At 53.8% G+C, this 15,555-nt stretch overlaps 4 protein-coding genes across 4 annotated transcripts; 1 reads left to right on the top strand and 3 right to left on the bottom strand.

Annotated features, from left to right (window-relative positions):
- Positions 1 to 760: 760 nt before the first annotated feature.
- Positions 761 to 3,190, bottom strand: ACET3X_009137 (uncharacterized protein). Its single transcript, XM_069455298.1, has 3 exons — positions 2,933 to 3,190; positions 2,528 to 2,875; positions 761 to 2,458 (listed from the first exon to the last, which is right to left on the bottom strand). Exons 1-3 carry the CDS (start codon positions 2,940 to 2,942, stop codon positions 1,053 to 1,055), a joined length of 1,764 nt encoding a protein of 587 aa, XP_069303214.1. The 5' UTR covers positions 2,943 to 3,190; the 3' UTR covers positions 761 to 1,052.
- A 148-nt stretch (positions 3,191 to 3,338) lies between these two features.
- ACET3X_009136 (uncharacterized protein) lies at positions 3,339 to 8,095 on the top strand. Its single transcript, XM_069455297.1, has 2 exons — positions 3,339 to 3,548; positions 3,602 to 8,095. The coding sequence occupies exons 1-2, from the start codon at positions 3,466 to 3,468 to the stop codon at positions 7,941 to 7,943; spliced, it is 4,425 nt and encodes a 1,474-aa protein (XP_069303213.1). The 5' UTR covers positions 3,339 to 3,465; the 3' UTR covers positions 7,944 to 8,095.
- Positions 8,096 to 10,042: 1,947 nt separating this feature from the next.
- Positions 10,043 to 11,184, bottom strand: ACET3X_009135 (uncharacterized protein; the record flags this gene model as incomplete). The annotated part of the gene is made up of 4 exons (XM_069455296.1): positions 10,043 to 10,097; positions 10,172 to 10,210; positions 10,258 to 10,579; positions 10,626 to 11,184. The coding sequence occupies 4 exons, from the start codon at positions 11,182 to 11,184 to the stop codon at positions 10,043 to 10,045; spliced, it is 975 nt and encodes a 324-aa protein (XP_069303212.1).
- Positions 11,185 to 13,252: 2,068 nt separating this feature from the next.
- Positions 13,253 to 15,178, bottom strand: ACET3X_009134 (uncharacterized protein). Its single transcript, XM_069455295.1, has one exon. The coding sequence runs from the start codon at positions 14,927 to 14,929 to the stop codon at positions 13,541 to 13,543; it is 1,389 nt and encodes a 462-aa protein (XP_069303211.1). The 5' UTR covers positions 14,930 to 15,178; the 3' UTR covers positions 13,253 to 13,540.
- Positions 15,179 to 15,555: the final 377 nt, after the last annotated feature.

Below are 15,555 nucleotides of genomic sequence, written 5' to 3'. Positions count from 1 at the left end.
AGCAGCACGAGGGCGCCAAATGCGGGAATTGGACAGCGTTGGTATATACCGTTCTCATTGTAAATGTGCTGACGGATGTAGCTATTCTCCTTTTGCCTATACGAACGGTGCTGACGCTTCAGATGCCCATGCGGACAAAGATTGGCGTCGCATCTCTATTCGCACTAGGCGGGTTCGTCATTGTTACTAGTGCTCTGAGAATGGAGATTGTAGATCCGCATGAAGGTACGTTTATGGGAACTCGTGGATGGTGGCGCTTTACTCATTGGCTTACAGTCTACTATCACCAAGCAGAACTCTGGACGACTATTCATCTATGTACGGCCATTGTGTGTGCTAGTATCCCCATATACAAGCCACTGTGGACGTATGTCTCAACAAGGATAAGGCGCAGGGTGATGGGGGTGCTACCGCGGTCTGACCAAAATGACGAAGACACTGTAGAGCTGGGTAAAACAGCTACTGCGGGCCATGATAGATGAGGGAGGTAGCGATTGATATAGCCCTGAGAGCACCTCAACGATTTCAGATGAACTATACGAAGCGTCAGAGGGTCTGTGATTGATCTTTGAGCAACTTGTAGTTCCTGTGATCGGGATTTGCACGAAGACCAGGTCGTTGTCAAGCTCCTCGCGCCTCACGCTTGAGTGCAAGCGTTTTCGATGAACTTTCACAGGTAGCAACGCGACAGATAACACATGAACCTACTGGACACTTTTGCATCACTCAAAACCCATGCTTGTTTAAGAGGATTTGTATCATTCGTGGCATAAATCTCATTATCGTGACTAGGGAAAGTAGGGTTATGCATGATGTCGTGTCATGAAGCCGAAAAATCAGAACGCCACCCAAACCGGAAGCATATACCACCCATAGCGCAGAACCCGACTCTTCCGGCGCTGCTCGAAACGCCATGAGCATTGACCGCCATAACCAGTACATGCCCCACTGATACTATGATCCTAGTATCGCCCCACCATGTACACCTGGACCCACCCTGTACGCCTTTGAGGAATATGCTGGGCTGTCATGGGCAGTGCGCCCATTGCAGCCTAGACAAAGAAGGTATCGGGAAGAGTAGAAAGAAGAGCGAAAGAAACGACGGCACCAGTGGCGCCCAGCAGAGGGTAGGCAGCCTTGTCGAGCACCTTGCTGAGAACAGAGCGAGGAGTCTTCTTGGGGCGCTGGGCAATGACTGCAGCTGTCTGGATGGCAGCGGCATCGGCGGCTGGAACAGCAACTGTAGATTCTGGGTCTGCATTCTCGGTACCGATGATGACTTTGGGTGTCTCATCCAAAGCCACTACCGGCTCCTCTGTCTCAAGCACATCGGCCTTGCGCTTCAGGTTGTTCACAGATTCAGGCGTGGGCGGCTGCTCCTCGACTATCTCTTCAATGGAGACCTTGGTTCGACGACCTGGCTGCAGTGGTGTGGAGGTCTCGACGTCTGTCGCGGGCATAGGCGGAGGTGTTTGAAGTCGGTTTGCTTGGACCGACTGGGTAGCGCAGCTACTGAAATGGTACATGGGAACACGAGTCTCGGCAGACTCTGGTACTGGAGGAGGGGGCGCCGGACTGAACAGAGAAGGTCGGTCGCCGAAGTTTGTGCCTAGGTAGTTTGGCTGCGACATGTCCTCAGCAGAGTACCAATCTTGGAGATCGTTCTGCGATGGGAAGGCGGGATAGGACGAGTTGCACCAAGGAGCTACTCTGGAAGTCGAGGGACGTGGTGGTAGGGGTGGCGGTGCGCTCTCTGCACACACGTTGCTGTTGGAACCCTGCATGCCAAACATGTGGATACGTGGCAGGGAGGCTTGACTGTTGGCTGCATCATTTAACGCATAGACGTCCCGGAGCGAAATAGTAGGCTGGGTTGGCAAAGAGCACTCAAGCATGTGAGAGATGGCAGCATTGCCAGAGGACTGGTTCCCTTGGGTGAATGAAGATGCGGTGGGCTTGTTATGGTCCGTCTCGTCCATGTCCTCGTCTTCGGAATCTCCAATCTCTGGCTCAGAGTCGGACATGATTTCTGAGCTACCAATACTTGCACCCTCGCTATCCGATTCGGTGCCGACAGCGTCGTCGTCTTCCCCATGGTTGGATGCGTCGGGGCTGGCTGGCACAGGCGAATCATCTCGCCTGTCCTCATCATCGCAGTCTTGGTTGGAAATGGTAGTACGCAATGCAGACTCAGGGTACTCGTCCTGAGCGGGATCGAAGGAGGGACCGGACTCGGTTTGGTGGAGGACCTGTTGCATCATCATCGTGACCTCGTTGTCATCTTGCTCAGACTGGTCTTCGGCAGCGTCGGAGTCGTCGATGACGAAGGGGTCGATCTGGCTGCCTCGACGCTCGGCGACTTCCTCGTCGTCGCTCTCAGGGTCAGGGACAGTGAAGCCGAGAGAGAATGGACGTGAAAGCTGCGACTCAAAGGTGTAGGTGCGGGCTACGAAGAACTCTGTGCAAGGCAGTGTCAGCTCAGAAGCTTGGCCAAGGGGCGGTATGGAGGGCCTACGAGAGGACGTACCCTCATTGCGGTTGACGTCAGTGCCGAACTGCAGCACATCTCCAACACTCAACTTGGTCGGCTTGTTGGCAGGCAGCCTTTGGTTGTTTACGGTGGTGCCGTGCATGGAGCCCTTGTCGGTGATGTAGACTTGGGGAACACCGCTGGTGGAGTTGGCGGACAGGACGGCGTGCTGGCGGGAGATGACGGGGCTGTCTATGTAGGCGTTGTGGGGTGCGGCCATGAGGTCTTTCTTTGAGATGTTGCTCGAGGCCCGGCCAATGGGGAACTCTGTGTTGAGCGGCAGGTCAAACTCACGGAACGCGTACGTATCGTAGCGCTTGGTATCCCGGAGGACGATGCGGAAGACTGGCAGGTCAGTGAGCCGGGAGCGAAACATGAACGATGGTGTAGGAGGCAGCTCACTCGAAGTCATGAGGGACAGTGGGCCTTGCCCGGCCGTGACGCGTGGACTGGCTGGTCTGAGAGGACAGCAAGTGAGGGCGGGGTGGAGTTGGGCGGGGACGTAGTACTGTAGTACCGTGGTTCAAGAGAGGCAGCAGCGGCCAGTGCTATGTGCAAGATGGACGTGGTGCTCGCATTCACGAGGGCAGAACAGTGGTGATGTAGAGAGGCGTCACAGCAGGACAGGGAGTGCGTTGTATGGGTGAGGCAGCAATCGAGGCGGTGATGGTCCTCACTCTCTCCCGTGGTCACGGCTGCCTTCTGGGGTACTACTATCAGCTTATCAGCTCGCATTAGTCTGGCTTAGCTCCGGGAAGTTTTCCCCACCCAAATTCTGCAAAGGCGCGACAAAGTTGTTGCTCGACTGCTGCTGTCGCCCCGGACATGACTCACGACGACGCGACGACTATGCGAGAAGACGACGACTGCAAAGACTTCCGGTAGCATCGACTTTTTCCGCCCCTGTAGCCTCCCGCACACCACACGCCGCCACCATGGAGGCGCCGCGCACCTCGGCCAAGCAGCAGGTCGTGGACCGCATCCCCGCGCGCATCAAGCACATCCAGTTCGGCATCTAGTAGGACACCGCTGTGCCAAGTCTGCTCAAGGTCGCATAGTAACACTCTGCAGCTCCAACCAGGACATTGTCAACCAGGCCGTCCTCGAAGTCTCGGACCGCAATGTCTACGACCTCCAGCCCGCCGCCGACGGCACGCGCTCCCTCACGGCCAACGGGCCCATGGACACGCACATGGGCATCTCGAGCAAGCAGGGAAAGTGCGGAACGTGCGGAGAGGGCCTGGACAAGTGCAACGGCCACTTTGGCCACATCAAGCTTGCGCTGCCCGCATTCCACGTCGGGTACCTGAAGCACATCATCGAGGTGCTCAACTGCATCTGCAAAGACTGCTCGCGCGTACTGCTGGACGAGGTGGAGCGCCGCCGATACCTGCGCAGTATGCGCCGCCCCGACATGGACACGCTGCGCAAGGGCGCCGTCACCAAGAAGATCCTCGACGACTGCAGGAAGAAGAAGACGTGCCCGTACTGCAACGCCTTGCAGGGCACCGTCCGAAAAGTACCCGGCCATCCCCTCAAGATCATCCACAACCGATACGACGCCTTCAACCGATCCACAGCCAAGACGAAGAAGCCGCCAGCCGGCAAAATCGAGTTCGACCAGTCCTTTGATACTGCAAAGTCGGCCAACCCAGACCTAGACAAGCACTTGAAGAAGGCGGTAGATGACATGCATCCGCTGAGGACGCTCAACCTATTCAAGAAGATCTCCCCCGAGGACTGCGAGCTGCTAGCCATGATACCCGAGGACGCCCGGCCCGAAATGTTGATCTGGGAGTACATGCCTGTACCGCCTGTGGCGCTACGCCCGTCAGTCATGCAGGAAGGCGGCGCCACCGAGGACGATGTGACCAACAAGATTGGAGACATCTGCCAGATCAGCAGTATAATACGCGCCGGTCTTGCGCGAGGCTTTCCGCTCCAGATCCTCATGGAGCAGTGGGATTTCCTGCAGCTGCAGATTGCCATGTACATCAACAGCGACGCGCCTGGTCTGAAACAGCAGGGCCTGCAGAAGACTATGCGCGGTTTCTCGCAGCGCCTCAAGGGAAAGGGTGGTCGTTTCCGACAAAACCTCTCCGGAAAGCGTGTCGACTTTTCTGGCCGCACTGTCATTGGTCCTGATCCGAACTTGAGCATTGACGAGGTCGCTGTTCCGGAGCGCATTGCGAAGAACCTTACGTACCCCGAAAAGGCCACGCGATACAACATCGACAAGCTGAGGAGACTTGTGAAGAACGGGTCCAACAGATATCCCGGTGCCAACTACATCATCAGCGACCAAGGGCCGAACAAGGAGCCTAGCAAGACGTCACTCATTGGTCTCTCGCGATTCGATACGACTGGTGAGCGACTAGAGGGCGCCTCGAAGCGGCTAAAGATTGGCGACATCGTCGAGCGCCATATTGAGGACGGCGACATTGTCCTCTTCAATCGACAACCGTCCCTACACAAGCTTAGTATTCTGAGTCATCGAGCAAAAGTACGGCCATGGAGGACGTTCCGACTCAACGAGTGTGTTTGCAATCCGTACAACGCCGATTTCGATGGTGACGAGATGAACTTGCACGTACCACAGACCGAGGAGGCGCGAACCGAAGCTACAGAGCTCATGGGTGTCAAGTACAACCTTGCAACTCCAAAGAACGGAACACCAATTATTGCGGCCATCCAAGATTTCATCACCGCGGCATACCTTTTGAGCAACAAAAACAACTTTTACGATAGACGGACATTCTGTCAGATCGTAAACTACATGTTTAACGGGGAAGGAGCTTTTGATCCAGATACAGGAAAGAGGCACCCTATCGACATTCCGCCTCCTGTGGTGTGGAAGCCTCAAGCACTTTGGACCGGAAAGCAGGTTTTCAATCTTTTGATGAAGCCATACAAGGGCTGTAGGGTCCTGGTCAACCTCGAAGCTGCATGCAAGCAGTTCAAGAATACCCCTGGCCAGGCTCCCGATCTGAACGAGAACGACGCTTATCTTGTTATTCGCAATTCCGAGGTCATGTGCGGTGTCATGGACAAGGCCACCGTTGGTGATGGTAAGAAAGATTCGGTCTTCTACGTCATGATGCGAGACTTTGGTCCCGACCACGCCGTCCAAGGCATGAACAGACTGTCCAAGTTATCCGCGCGATGGCTATCCAACAACGGTTTCTCTCTCGGTATTTCCGACGTTACCCCTGGAGAAAAGCTCAACAAGAAGAAGCAAGACCTCGTGGAAGAAGCCTACGCCAAGTGCGACAAGCTGATCAAGGACTTCAAGGAGGGAAAGCTGCAGCGCGATCCTGGTTGCGACGAAGAGCAGACAATGGAGAACAGGATAGGTGGTATCTTGTCTGGTGTGCGTCAAGCGGCTGGTGACATTTGTTTCGAAGAGCTCAGCAGATGGAACTCGCCCTTGCTCATGGCCAAGTGCGGTTCCAAGGGTTCCAACATTAACGTTTCTCAGATGGTTGCTTCCGTCGGACAACAAATGATTGGCGGTGCTCGTGTCGCCGATGGATTCCACCATCGAACACTACCTCACTTTCCCAAAGCCGCTCGTCAACCTGCCTCGAAGGGTTTCGTTAGCAACAGTTTCTTCTCGGGACTGACACCATCAGAATTCATCTTCCACGCTATGAGTGGTCGTGAAGGTTTGGTCGATACAGCTGTCAAGACCGCCGAGACTGGTTACATGAGTAGACGATTGATGAAATCATTGGAAGATCTTTCTGCACAATACGATGATACCGTTCGGAACTCGTCTGGTACCGTAGTGCAGTTTCAGTATGGAGACGACAACCTCGATCCCGTGGACATGGAGGGCAAGGCCAAACCCGTGCACTTTGACAGGACATTCTCACATGCCGTCACGTCGACCTGGGACAACTCTGAATCGGGCTTGACCCCCGACGAAGTCAAGGAGTATACAGAAGCAAGGTTGAACACCGAACGAAACAAGTACCCAAGGTACAAGCTAGACGGTGTAACGCCGCTGGAGTATCGCGATAGGACCGACGCCGGCATCGACCAGAAGGAGTCCATGCGTGATTTTCTCGACACGGTGCAAGACTACGTTTTCAAGAAGGCACAGAAGCTCGAGACAACACTTGCTTATCTCGGTATAGTACAGCCGGATGGCAGAAATGACAGGAAACAGTCAGCAGCCGATGCAGAGAAGTACAGTCTTGCCGATGGTATCGCGAAGATTTCACATAGCGCACTGGACACCTTCATAACACTCTGTCTGACCAAATACCATCGATCACGAGTACAGCCCGGTCATGCTGTAGGAGCCATTGGTGCTCAGTCTATCGGTGAACCCGGAACGCAAATGACGCTAAAGACTTTCCATTTTGCTGGTGTCGCCGGTATGTCCATCACTCAAGGTGTACCTCGTATCAAGGAAATCATCAACGCCTCCTCCACCATATCAACACCTGTCATCGCATGCGACCTTTCAAACAAAGTCTCAGAATCTGCGGCGCGAATTGTCAAGGCGCGTGTCGAAAAAACCTACCTTCGCGACGTCATTTCATATGTCGAAGATGTCTGGCATCCTACCGGCGCGTACATTGCTATGCGCATCGACTGGGATACCATCAACAAGCTCTTCGTCGATGTCCAGCCCCACGAGATCGCCGCAGCGATCAATGCCCACAAACCCCTCAAATGGGGTAAAGCTGGCGCCCAAGTCCGCATATCCTCATCCATAATTCGCGTCGAAGTCCCCGACCCTAATGCCGCCAAGAAGCGTCCTACAAAAACAACCCGCAACCACAAAGAGTTCTTCGAACGCGTCCAACAAGTAAAAGCACTCATCCCCGACGTCGTCATCAAGGGCTACCAAGATTGCTCCCGAGCCATCATCAAAAAGGAAAGCAGCCCCAACGCCCAAGGTCAATACGAATGCCAACTGCTCGTGGAGGGCTACGGTCTCCGCGATTGTATGACCACCCCAGGTATAGAACCTTACAGCACAAAGTCCAACCACGTCATGGAAGTCAAAACCGTCCTCGGCATCGAAGCTGCCCGCGCAACCATTGTGCGTGAAATTGGCGACGTCATGGGTAACATGGACATTGATCCTCGTCACATGCAGCTGTTGGCCGATGTCATGACGTTCAAGGGCGAAGTGTTTGGTATCACGCGTTTCGGTCTGCAGAAGACGCGTGATTCCGTCTTGCAGCTTGCGTCGTTTGAGAAGACGCCGGACCACTTGTTCGAGGCAGCAGCAAGGGGCAAGACGGATACGATTGATGGTGTTAGTGAGTGTATCATCATGGGTCAGAGTGTTAAGCTCGGAACCGGGTCGATGCAAGTTGTCAGACCACTATATCTTGGGGCTGAGGATCTCAAGGTCAAGAAGACCATGTTTGAAGAAGGGTGGGATGCTTTGTGATTGTGTTCTGTTCAAAAAAAGGAAAAGGGAGTTGGGGCTGCACTGGAAGGCGAGAGATGAATATATGCATGGATCTGGCGTAAAGATGATTTGGTTTCATCGCGAAAACGGAGTTATATGCATAGCGCGTAGGAGAATTCACACATTTGTTCAACCACTAGACTTTGAGAGTTGGCAAAGTGATGATTGATTGGAGTGTCGTATGGATAATGGACAACAGTGTCTATCAGGTTTCTTGCTCTTGAACCGCATGATTTCATCGCAGTAACAGCCCGTCATAAAGATTACATGAAACCCATGTAATCTGTTGAGAGAAGGCGCATGATGTACTATATGCTCACCATAGCGCTCGCCTTATTCCTTATCCCCATCTTCGGCGTGCCCCGACAAAACGACCGTAACATCGCCATCAACCGTAAACCCCTTGTCCATGACGTCTTCAAGCTCTTTATGATGAGCACGCACCCTGACAATGTGACATGTATGTATGGTTTGACCAGTAGGGTACGGACGAAAACCCCCGCCACAACTTGCCCCGCCCCGCAAAGTTGCGTATCTTATACCGCAAGCCGCAGGAGGAGCAGCAGCAGTTCAGCTTGCCACGAGCTAGATAGAAGGATGGTGTACCCTGTCAGCCCTATATTGCATGGCAAGGATAACATTTGGTGTCGCGAATCGCGCCAGCCAGACGACAACCTTGCGATGCACCAACATGCGGTGTAGGACACCCATGTGTAGGTAAGACCGTGCCACAACTATATGACTCGGTTATTGTGGCGGTAGTGGCTAGTAATCTATTCCGATCGACCTAGTCTGCATTCTGCTGCTCCTACGGTGTAGCCCACGCTGACCGTGGGGTTCGCAACATCATGTTACTGGTTAGTGGCATTCAGGGGTACGCAGTGCCCAGAGGCTGACCGTGACTGTACCATGATTGTGATCGCTCTAAGCGAGTTGGTAATACTGTCGCATGTTGTGCGGCTCCTCGTCTGATGGTTCTGGCTATGGTGCACGAACGGTGAAGTGCGATTCAGCCTTACATGCTGCATGACGCTCTTCGGCCGTTGCCCGACCATCAGAACGTACTTCGGTCAGTTCGGGAGTGTGGACATGCACGGTTACATCTGATTTGACAATTTGGAATCATTCGACGGAAGTAGGAATTGACAGTAAGGAAAGGGCGAGAGGTGTTACATGACCAGCATGGAATTCGACTCGAAGCACCGTGCTTTGATGACGGGCTAGAAGCAAGTGATTCTAATACAAGACCGAGAACGATGTGAAGCATTACAGGATGCGAGCTTACCTATACCAGCTTTGGTAAACAAGAAAATGAAAACAACCATGGATGTCGTGTCGCCCTGCGACAGTCTGTGTATAGTATACCAGTAAAGCACAACTCCTCCGAACGAAAAGACGTCCAGGTAAAGTACAAACAAGCAACAAAAAGAACAGGCCATGCAAAGAGGTCCGGAAATGTGCAATACTACTAGTGAGCGAGATCCAGGCCCGTTTTTATGGCAATGTACCGTTGGACCTGCAGCATCGTGCGCAAGGCGTGAATTGTAGCGTCGGCATGATTGAAAGGGACTGATACTGCCGCTTTGACCGCATATAGTGCGAAGAACTTTCTCATCCACGCCGATGTTTGCAACGTTTCCTCTGACGAAGAGCGCGGTGGGGACCGAGATGCCGCTGCCCCCACGAGAGCTACCCAGAGGAAAACGCCAGACAGTTCAAAGCCCCAGCAAGTCTGAACCTTCGTCTTTCCAAGGGCAGAGTGTAGAGCTGACAGGAGCGTGCCGCTTTCGGTTCTGGATCCAGATATGCCTGCATGCATGATGTTCGCCGATTCCGCAAGTGTTGCTCCATGAACTATCGATCTACAGTAGATCAAGGCAGCAATTCGACAGCTCTCGTAGACCCAATCTAGCGAACGATCGTCCTCGACTGAAGGCAGTAAAAGCAGGTCGGAGTATATTTCCTGGAGTTCTGTGTCGCATGCTGCCAACTGACCGCTTGAGATCATATGTGGTTCTCCTTTGTGGTTCCATCTTGCCAGAAATGTGTTGGTACACCTCTGCATCTTCCATATGATATCAGTCGCGGCTGCGGAGCAAACCCGATACGTAGGCGGCATATGCTTCTGGGGAGCTAAGAGCGGCGACATGGGATTATTGTGGTCGAGCCACACGTCCGAAGACGCTCGTGGTGTGAGTTCTATGGACACGTCTTGTCCTCGACAGATGGCAAAGGTGAGCATAACCCTGGATAACATTAGTCGGTAGTAGAATTTCAAGCCCGGCTTACTCACAACGTCATGAAGGTCGCAATATTTGGACCTAGTCCGTCCTGTTGATTCCTCAAGCAGGTCACCAAGCCATCTTGGTGTACACCAAATGCGTCTTCGTCGGGGCTTCCGATTTCGCTGATGAGCATGTGAAGAATACTGATGATTGTGGTATCATCAGTGTCCAGGCGGCCACGGATAAGTCCCAACACCCTGGTCTTCGCATATACAGTAAGGTCACTGTCGTATAACAGGCCCTCATCAAGGTCTTGATAGACAAGTGTAGCGTGTACATGACTGAGGAACGAGAGGTGATTGCCGCAAACATATTGCATCCAGGCTTGGTCTATATTCGTTAGTGAATTCGTTTTACAGAGGTGATATGCACGTACCGTAGCAGTTGAAGGTTGTAGCACGAATCCAGTCACGCTTCAACTCATCCAAGGGCTCACGCCTCAACACATTGGCTTCTGGAAAAGGATATCCAGGGACCTCCTCGAAAACTGGAGGTGTGCTATGGGTAGAAGCTTCGGCTATCGCAGAATGTATTCGCGCAGCAAGCACCCGCACAGGGTGTGTGGAGGGTGATAGTGTATGGAACTCGTAATGATCCTGTTCCCATAGAGTGTCATGGCGCCTTCCGAGTGCAGGCGCCTGTGGGGTATCTATCTGTGGTATGTTGCGAGAACCGCCTGTTCCTGGGCTGGGTGTGCGGGTCGTAGTAATTGGTGTCCTGCTGCCTTCCCGACTTCCACCTGTATCTGTAGGCGATAGCCCATCACGATGTGTATACATGACATGTGATCGTACTCTTCTCATGGTGCCCCCAGTCTTGAAGTCATCCGGGTGACTGGCGACAACGAATTGGAGCGGAGGGCCTGGTGCAAGAGGGGGCTTGCGCTGGCGGTTAGGTCGTTTCTTGGCTGGCTTTGGATCGCTGGACGAAGCCATGTTGTGTAGAAAAGGGGAAGGAGTGAATGGTTCCAGAGCTGTGAAGCGACTTGCACTGATGCTGCTTCAGACATTATGTATTGCTGGCAATGTAGAGTGATGAAGGTAGAGGGACTTGTAGGCAGTCGACCGATAACGTAAGATCCAGGTACCGTATGCAATGCTTCAGATCAGTGCTAACCTTCCCTGAAGCCACATGCCATAGCCACACTGGGACAGCGGTGGAACTCCAACCGGACCCCTTGCCTCTCTTGACTTCGGTTGTTCCCATGCAACTGTGAATGGAAGACCATGTTTCAAGAACCACTCTCATATCAAGTTGGGCCAGTAGCAACGATCCAAGATGGACCAAGCAATACACAAGGTGGATCTGCTCTTTGCAGATGCTCCTGTTCAACTTCGCGTCGCGCACGCCGGTATGACTGCCCTGCCACAACGAGAACCGAGTACATGGTAGACGGCGGAGCATATTCGCTCTTCCTGGCGAATGCGGTGAACGCCCACCCTTCCGTACGAGTGCCGAGGTGTGTCTTAAGCTCCCTGGCCCGCAGAACGCTGCGGGAGGGAGGTAACAGCCTCAATGTAGTGCGTGGCTGATGCATGCAGCAACATCGTCGAGGACCGAGCGCCGGGAACGTGGACATGCTTGTCGCGGCATACAGACCGCTACAATAGCCATTGATGATGCCAAGAACCTTAACGAAGAACCGTTGTGATCATGCAAGGTTTGGAAAGAACCATCTGATGGGTCATTGTGTGCTTCTACCAGCTTCTCATGCCTGATCCGAAAGTCGCTTTGGTCTCGCTGTGCCCACTTGGCCCGGAGAGTCAATTTCGAGCACGACGATAAGACGATTTTGTGTTCGAGCGGCCCTATCATGCTTGTAGTTCATAAACCCATTTTCCCAATTTAGTATTAGCGTTGAGCCGCACCCCAGTCACTGCATGTAAGCTGCAGGTGGACGCCATGGATACTGAAGCGGGATTTGGTCATTGGGTCGCTGCGAGCTTCCTAGAGACCGCCTGTCCAGTTGCATCATCCAATCGTAACTGTAGCCCGAAGTGTGAATCGCAAAAAACATTCATCTTTTGAAGACGTCACACTGGATGCAGGGGTCGTCACTCACTGCTGGGCGATCAGCTAGGCGCGTCTGCCGTGCCTGTATCGGTAAAAGCAACAGTCTGGACATTGCCATCTTGCATGCAAGATACTGCGTGCTGCGCCGGCAATCGCGTAGCCTTGTATGTGGTGGCTGCAAAGTCGTGCAGCATGACGTTTTGCTTCCCCAGAAAAGTATGTATAGTAGATCACTGCTACTTCAGTTGATGTGAAGCGCGAGTTACCACTTATAAACAGATGCATCTCCCAGTAGCTGTTCGGAGTGGCCGTTCTTTGCTTTGTTGAAACACAAGAGCTGTAAGGAGAGATACCTCGGTAGGTAACGAAGGTGGGTCATCGTCGACGGCACGAGTCCTGTTGTAATTTCTGCTTGGAGTGCTACGTTCTCACTAGTACACACGAGGGTGGAGCAGTGTGCATATATGATGTCGTTCTAGAGAAACATGCTTCGAAAACGGTTGGTGGGCAGAGAGCTGCAAGCTGTGGGTTGCTCACGCTCATTCGCCTAATCCTCCGTCAGTAAATATGCGCATCGCATTAGAATCTCCTCGAACATACAGCTGTACGTTGTATCTGGGAGTCGCCGTCCACATGCACCATAACGAATTAGACATCCATGTCTCCAGAGGCGAACGCCTCGCCACGCTGACTGTGCATGACGATTGGTGAGGGCGGTGTGGAGCAGGGGTGTACTCTGCGGAGGTCCAATGTGTATTCACGCTGCATCATGTCTTGATGTCCGTCAACGTCGACCTTGTATCGTTGCCACAGCAGAGTCGCTGGAATAGTTGAGAATCATTGGACGTAGTGGTTGAGGGAATGGAGCTCTGGCATCCTGTGGTTGCGCCGAGTGGGAAAACGCACGGACGACAACAGTTGTGTGACATCACATGGTTAGGGGGCAGAGCACACGACAACAACTTGTAGGCAACACGCGATTGGAGCATAAAGTACAAGTCTAAACCATGATATCGTACGCTGTGCAACATAGGTAGCAGACCAGCTCGCAAAAAGCGCCTATTCCTCGTTCCAAGAAAGTCGTACCTTCTTCCATGACATTAAGCGATGTTTAGTGACAGTAGGAAGTATAGGAATACACGCGAAAACGCCGAAGAGTGACAGCACCACGCCGGGCCAGAATTGTCCACGCCCTGGTCTTCTGTCTGTGTATAACATTGCCGCTCACCCCTCGTATGGGTGCAGCATCCTGACCTTTTACATCCTGTGATGTCGCGCTTATGAAGTCGTGGAGAGCGGATCTACGTGGTCGCCTTCGAAAGAAGCCTTGCTGGGATCATTCCGCCTCATGATACCTTCGACAGGCCCAAGAAGTCGCTGGAAGCCGTTCTTTCCGAGCGTTGCAACCTTGACTTCTGTCTTGCTGATGACTGAGGCTGCACGAGGAGCATCGTTGAGCAAGGCCAGCTCGCCGAAGTAATCACCCTTTTTGTACTGGTTGACGGCCGTGTCCACGCCGCGCTTGAAGACCTGGGCCTCTCCAGATTCAAGCAGGAAGAAGGACTCGCCGACATCGCCCTCCTGAATGATGGTCGTTCCAGGGGGGTACTTTTTGGTCTCAAGAGCATCGGCAATCTTGGAACGCTCGTAGGGCGTTAGGGTCGACAGCAGAGGAACTTCCTCGAGGAAGCCTTCGTACATGCGTCGGCGCTGGAAGGCACTATCCATGAGGATTCGACGGAAGGTAATGCGGTCTAGCGCCCAGAGCGTAGATGGCTCTGTCGAGGTGACGGTTGCGGCACGGGGAGCGTTGTACATGAGGGCTAGCTCGCCAAAAGAACCACCGGGTCCGACGGTGCCTACTTTGCTGCCCACGCCATCCAGACCACCCTCAACCTTGCCTGACTGGTTGACGTAAATGTCGAAGGAGCCTTTTTCGACAACGTAGAAGTAGTCTCCGACATCGCCTTGCTGAATGACCTTTATGCCCTTTGTCGGTATCGGCTTCTCATGCAGCGCACCGAGAACCATGGCCGACTGGTCGTCATCGAGATGCGAAAAGAGGAAGTTGCCCGAGACGGCAGACTTGAGGCGCGACAGCTGGTCCTGCGTCTTCTGGTGGAAAGGTGGGGTGAAGTTGTCGGCGGCACTCGAGGCGGGGTTGAGCGACTCAGCAGAGACGGAAGTGCGCCTGTTGGTGTTGTAGTTGCTGGGGAAGGTCTGGCCTTCGCCCGAAAGAGGCGGCATTTGGGTGATGTTGTTCTTTGAGGAACCGCCAAAGCCGCCAAAGTCGCCAAACGCACTCGCACCCGAGTCGTTGTTGTTGCTGCCGCGGGACCTGTTGAAGTCGACGGCGGCAAAAGTCGAGGCCGTGGGCGAGGTCATGGTGTCGTTCTCTTCTTCTTCTTCGAGACGCTGCATTGTGGATTTGGTGAAGCCGGTGCCGTTGCTGGGCGAGGTGCTGAAGGGGTTGTTGCCGGGGAAGGTGTTCTCGGCACGGCCCTGGGGACTCGAGTGCTGTTGCGACAGCAGATATTCGGTTCGCTGCGACTCGAGGCGGCGGTTAAAGAAGTTTGCGCAGAACTGGAGGATGTCGTGGGGCTTGTGCTTGAGGATTTCGCGGTCGAGGGTGGAGATCTCGTTGGAGTAGTCGGGAGGGAGGGACATGAGGGCGGTCGTGGTGAGGGGTCAAGCGCAGCTCTTTGACGTCGGTCGCGAGACGTGCAGGGATCGAGGCAGTAGAGCTGCTGGGGTCGGACGTAGCGTCAGCAGCAAGACGGGCAGCGAGGTGGACGGGTGAGGTGATTTGGGGGAGTAAGGAACGCAATTGCACGCTGCAGGCTATGGCTGTGGCAGCAGTAAGCGCGGCGAGGATGTGCAGGAAGAGGGGCCTGGTGCGGGAGGAGGGATCACGAGTGTGGGATGGCGGGCAGGGCAGTCACTGGTAAGGATCGAGGCTAGCTTTCCTGGGGCTTCTTCTCTTCTAGAAGCCCTCTAGAAACTCGCGCACGCTGGGGGATGCAATTGGGTGCCACGCGCATTGGCTGCTGCCGTGACTCAAACGCTCAATGCGCGCTCTGTAGCGACAAACAGAGCAGGACAGCTACATGGGACAGATAGCTACCAGGCCGATGCCAATCAAGCTGTCCTCTAGCTCCCGCCCATGCTCTGCTCTCCAGACTGCTGCACCTTGCACTAACAATGTATTGCCTTACGCGCGTAAGAGAACGTGGACAGACGGCAGTCCTTGACACTTCTAGTCGCCTTGTTGACATGATTGTTGCGTCGCAGTC

The sequence above is a fragment of the Alternaria dauci genome, chromosome 9 (genome assembly GCF_042100115.1).
Source record: "Alternaria dauci strain A2016 chromosome 9, whole genome shotgun sequence".
Classification (NCBI taxonomy): domain Eukaryota; kingdom Fungi; phylum Ascomycota; class Dothideomycetes; order Pleosporales; family Pleosporaceae; genus Alternaria; species Alternaria dauci.
The sequence above is the reverse complement of the archived record's forward strand: the minus strand, read 5'-3'. Positions and strand labels throughout refer to the sequence as shown.

Bases quoted from the DNA above. Each gene is read 5' to 3' on its own strand.
- ACET3X_009134 (XM_069455295.1), bottom strand. From the start codon at position 14,929: ATGTCCCTCCCTCCCGACTACTCCAACGAGATCTCCACCCTCGACCGC.
- ACET3X_009137 (XM_069455298.1), bottom strand. The intron at 2,459-2,527 runs GTACGTCCTCTC...TGCCTTGCACAG, and splicing joins TGACGTCAACCGCAATGAGG to AGTTCTTCGTAGCCCGCACC.
- ACET3X_009136 (XM_069455297.1), top strand. From the start codon at position 3,466: ATGGAGGCGCCGCGCACCTCGGCCAAGCAGCAGGTCGTGGACCGCATC. The intron at 3,549-3,601 runs GTAGGACACCGC...AACACTCTGCAG, and splicing joins CACATCCAGTTCGGCATCTA to CTCCAACCAGGACATTGTCA.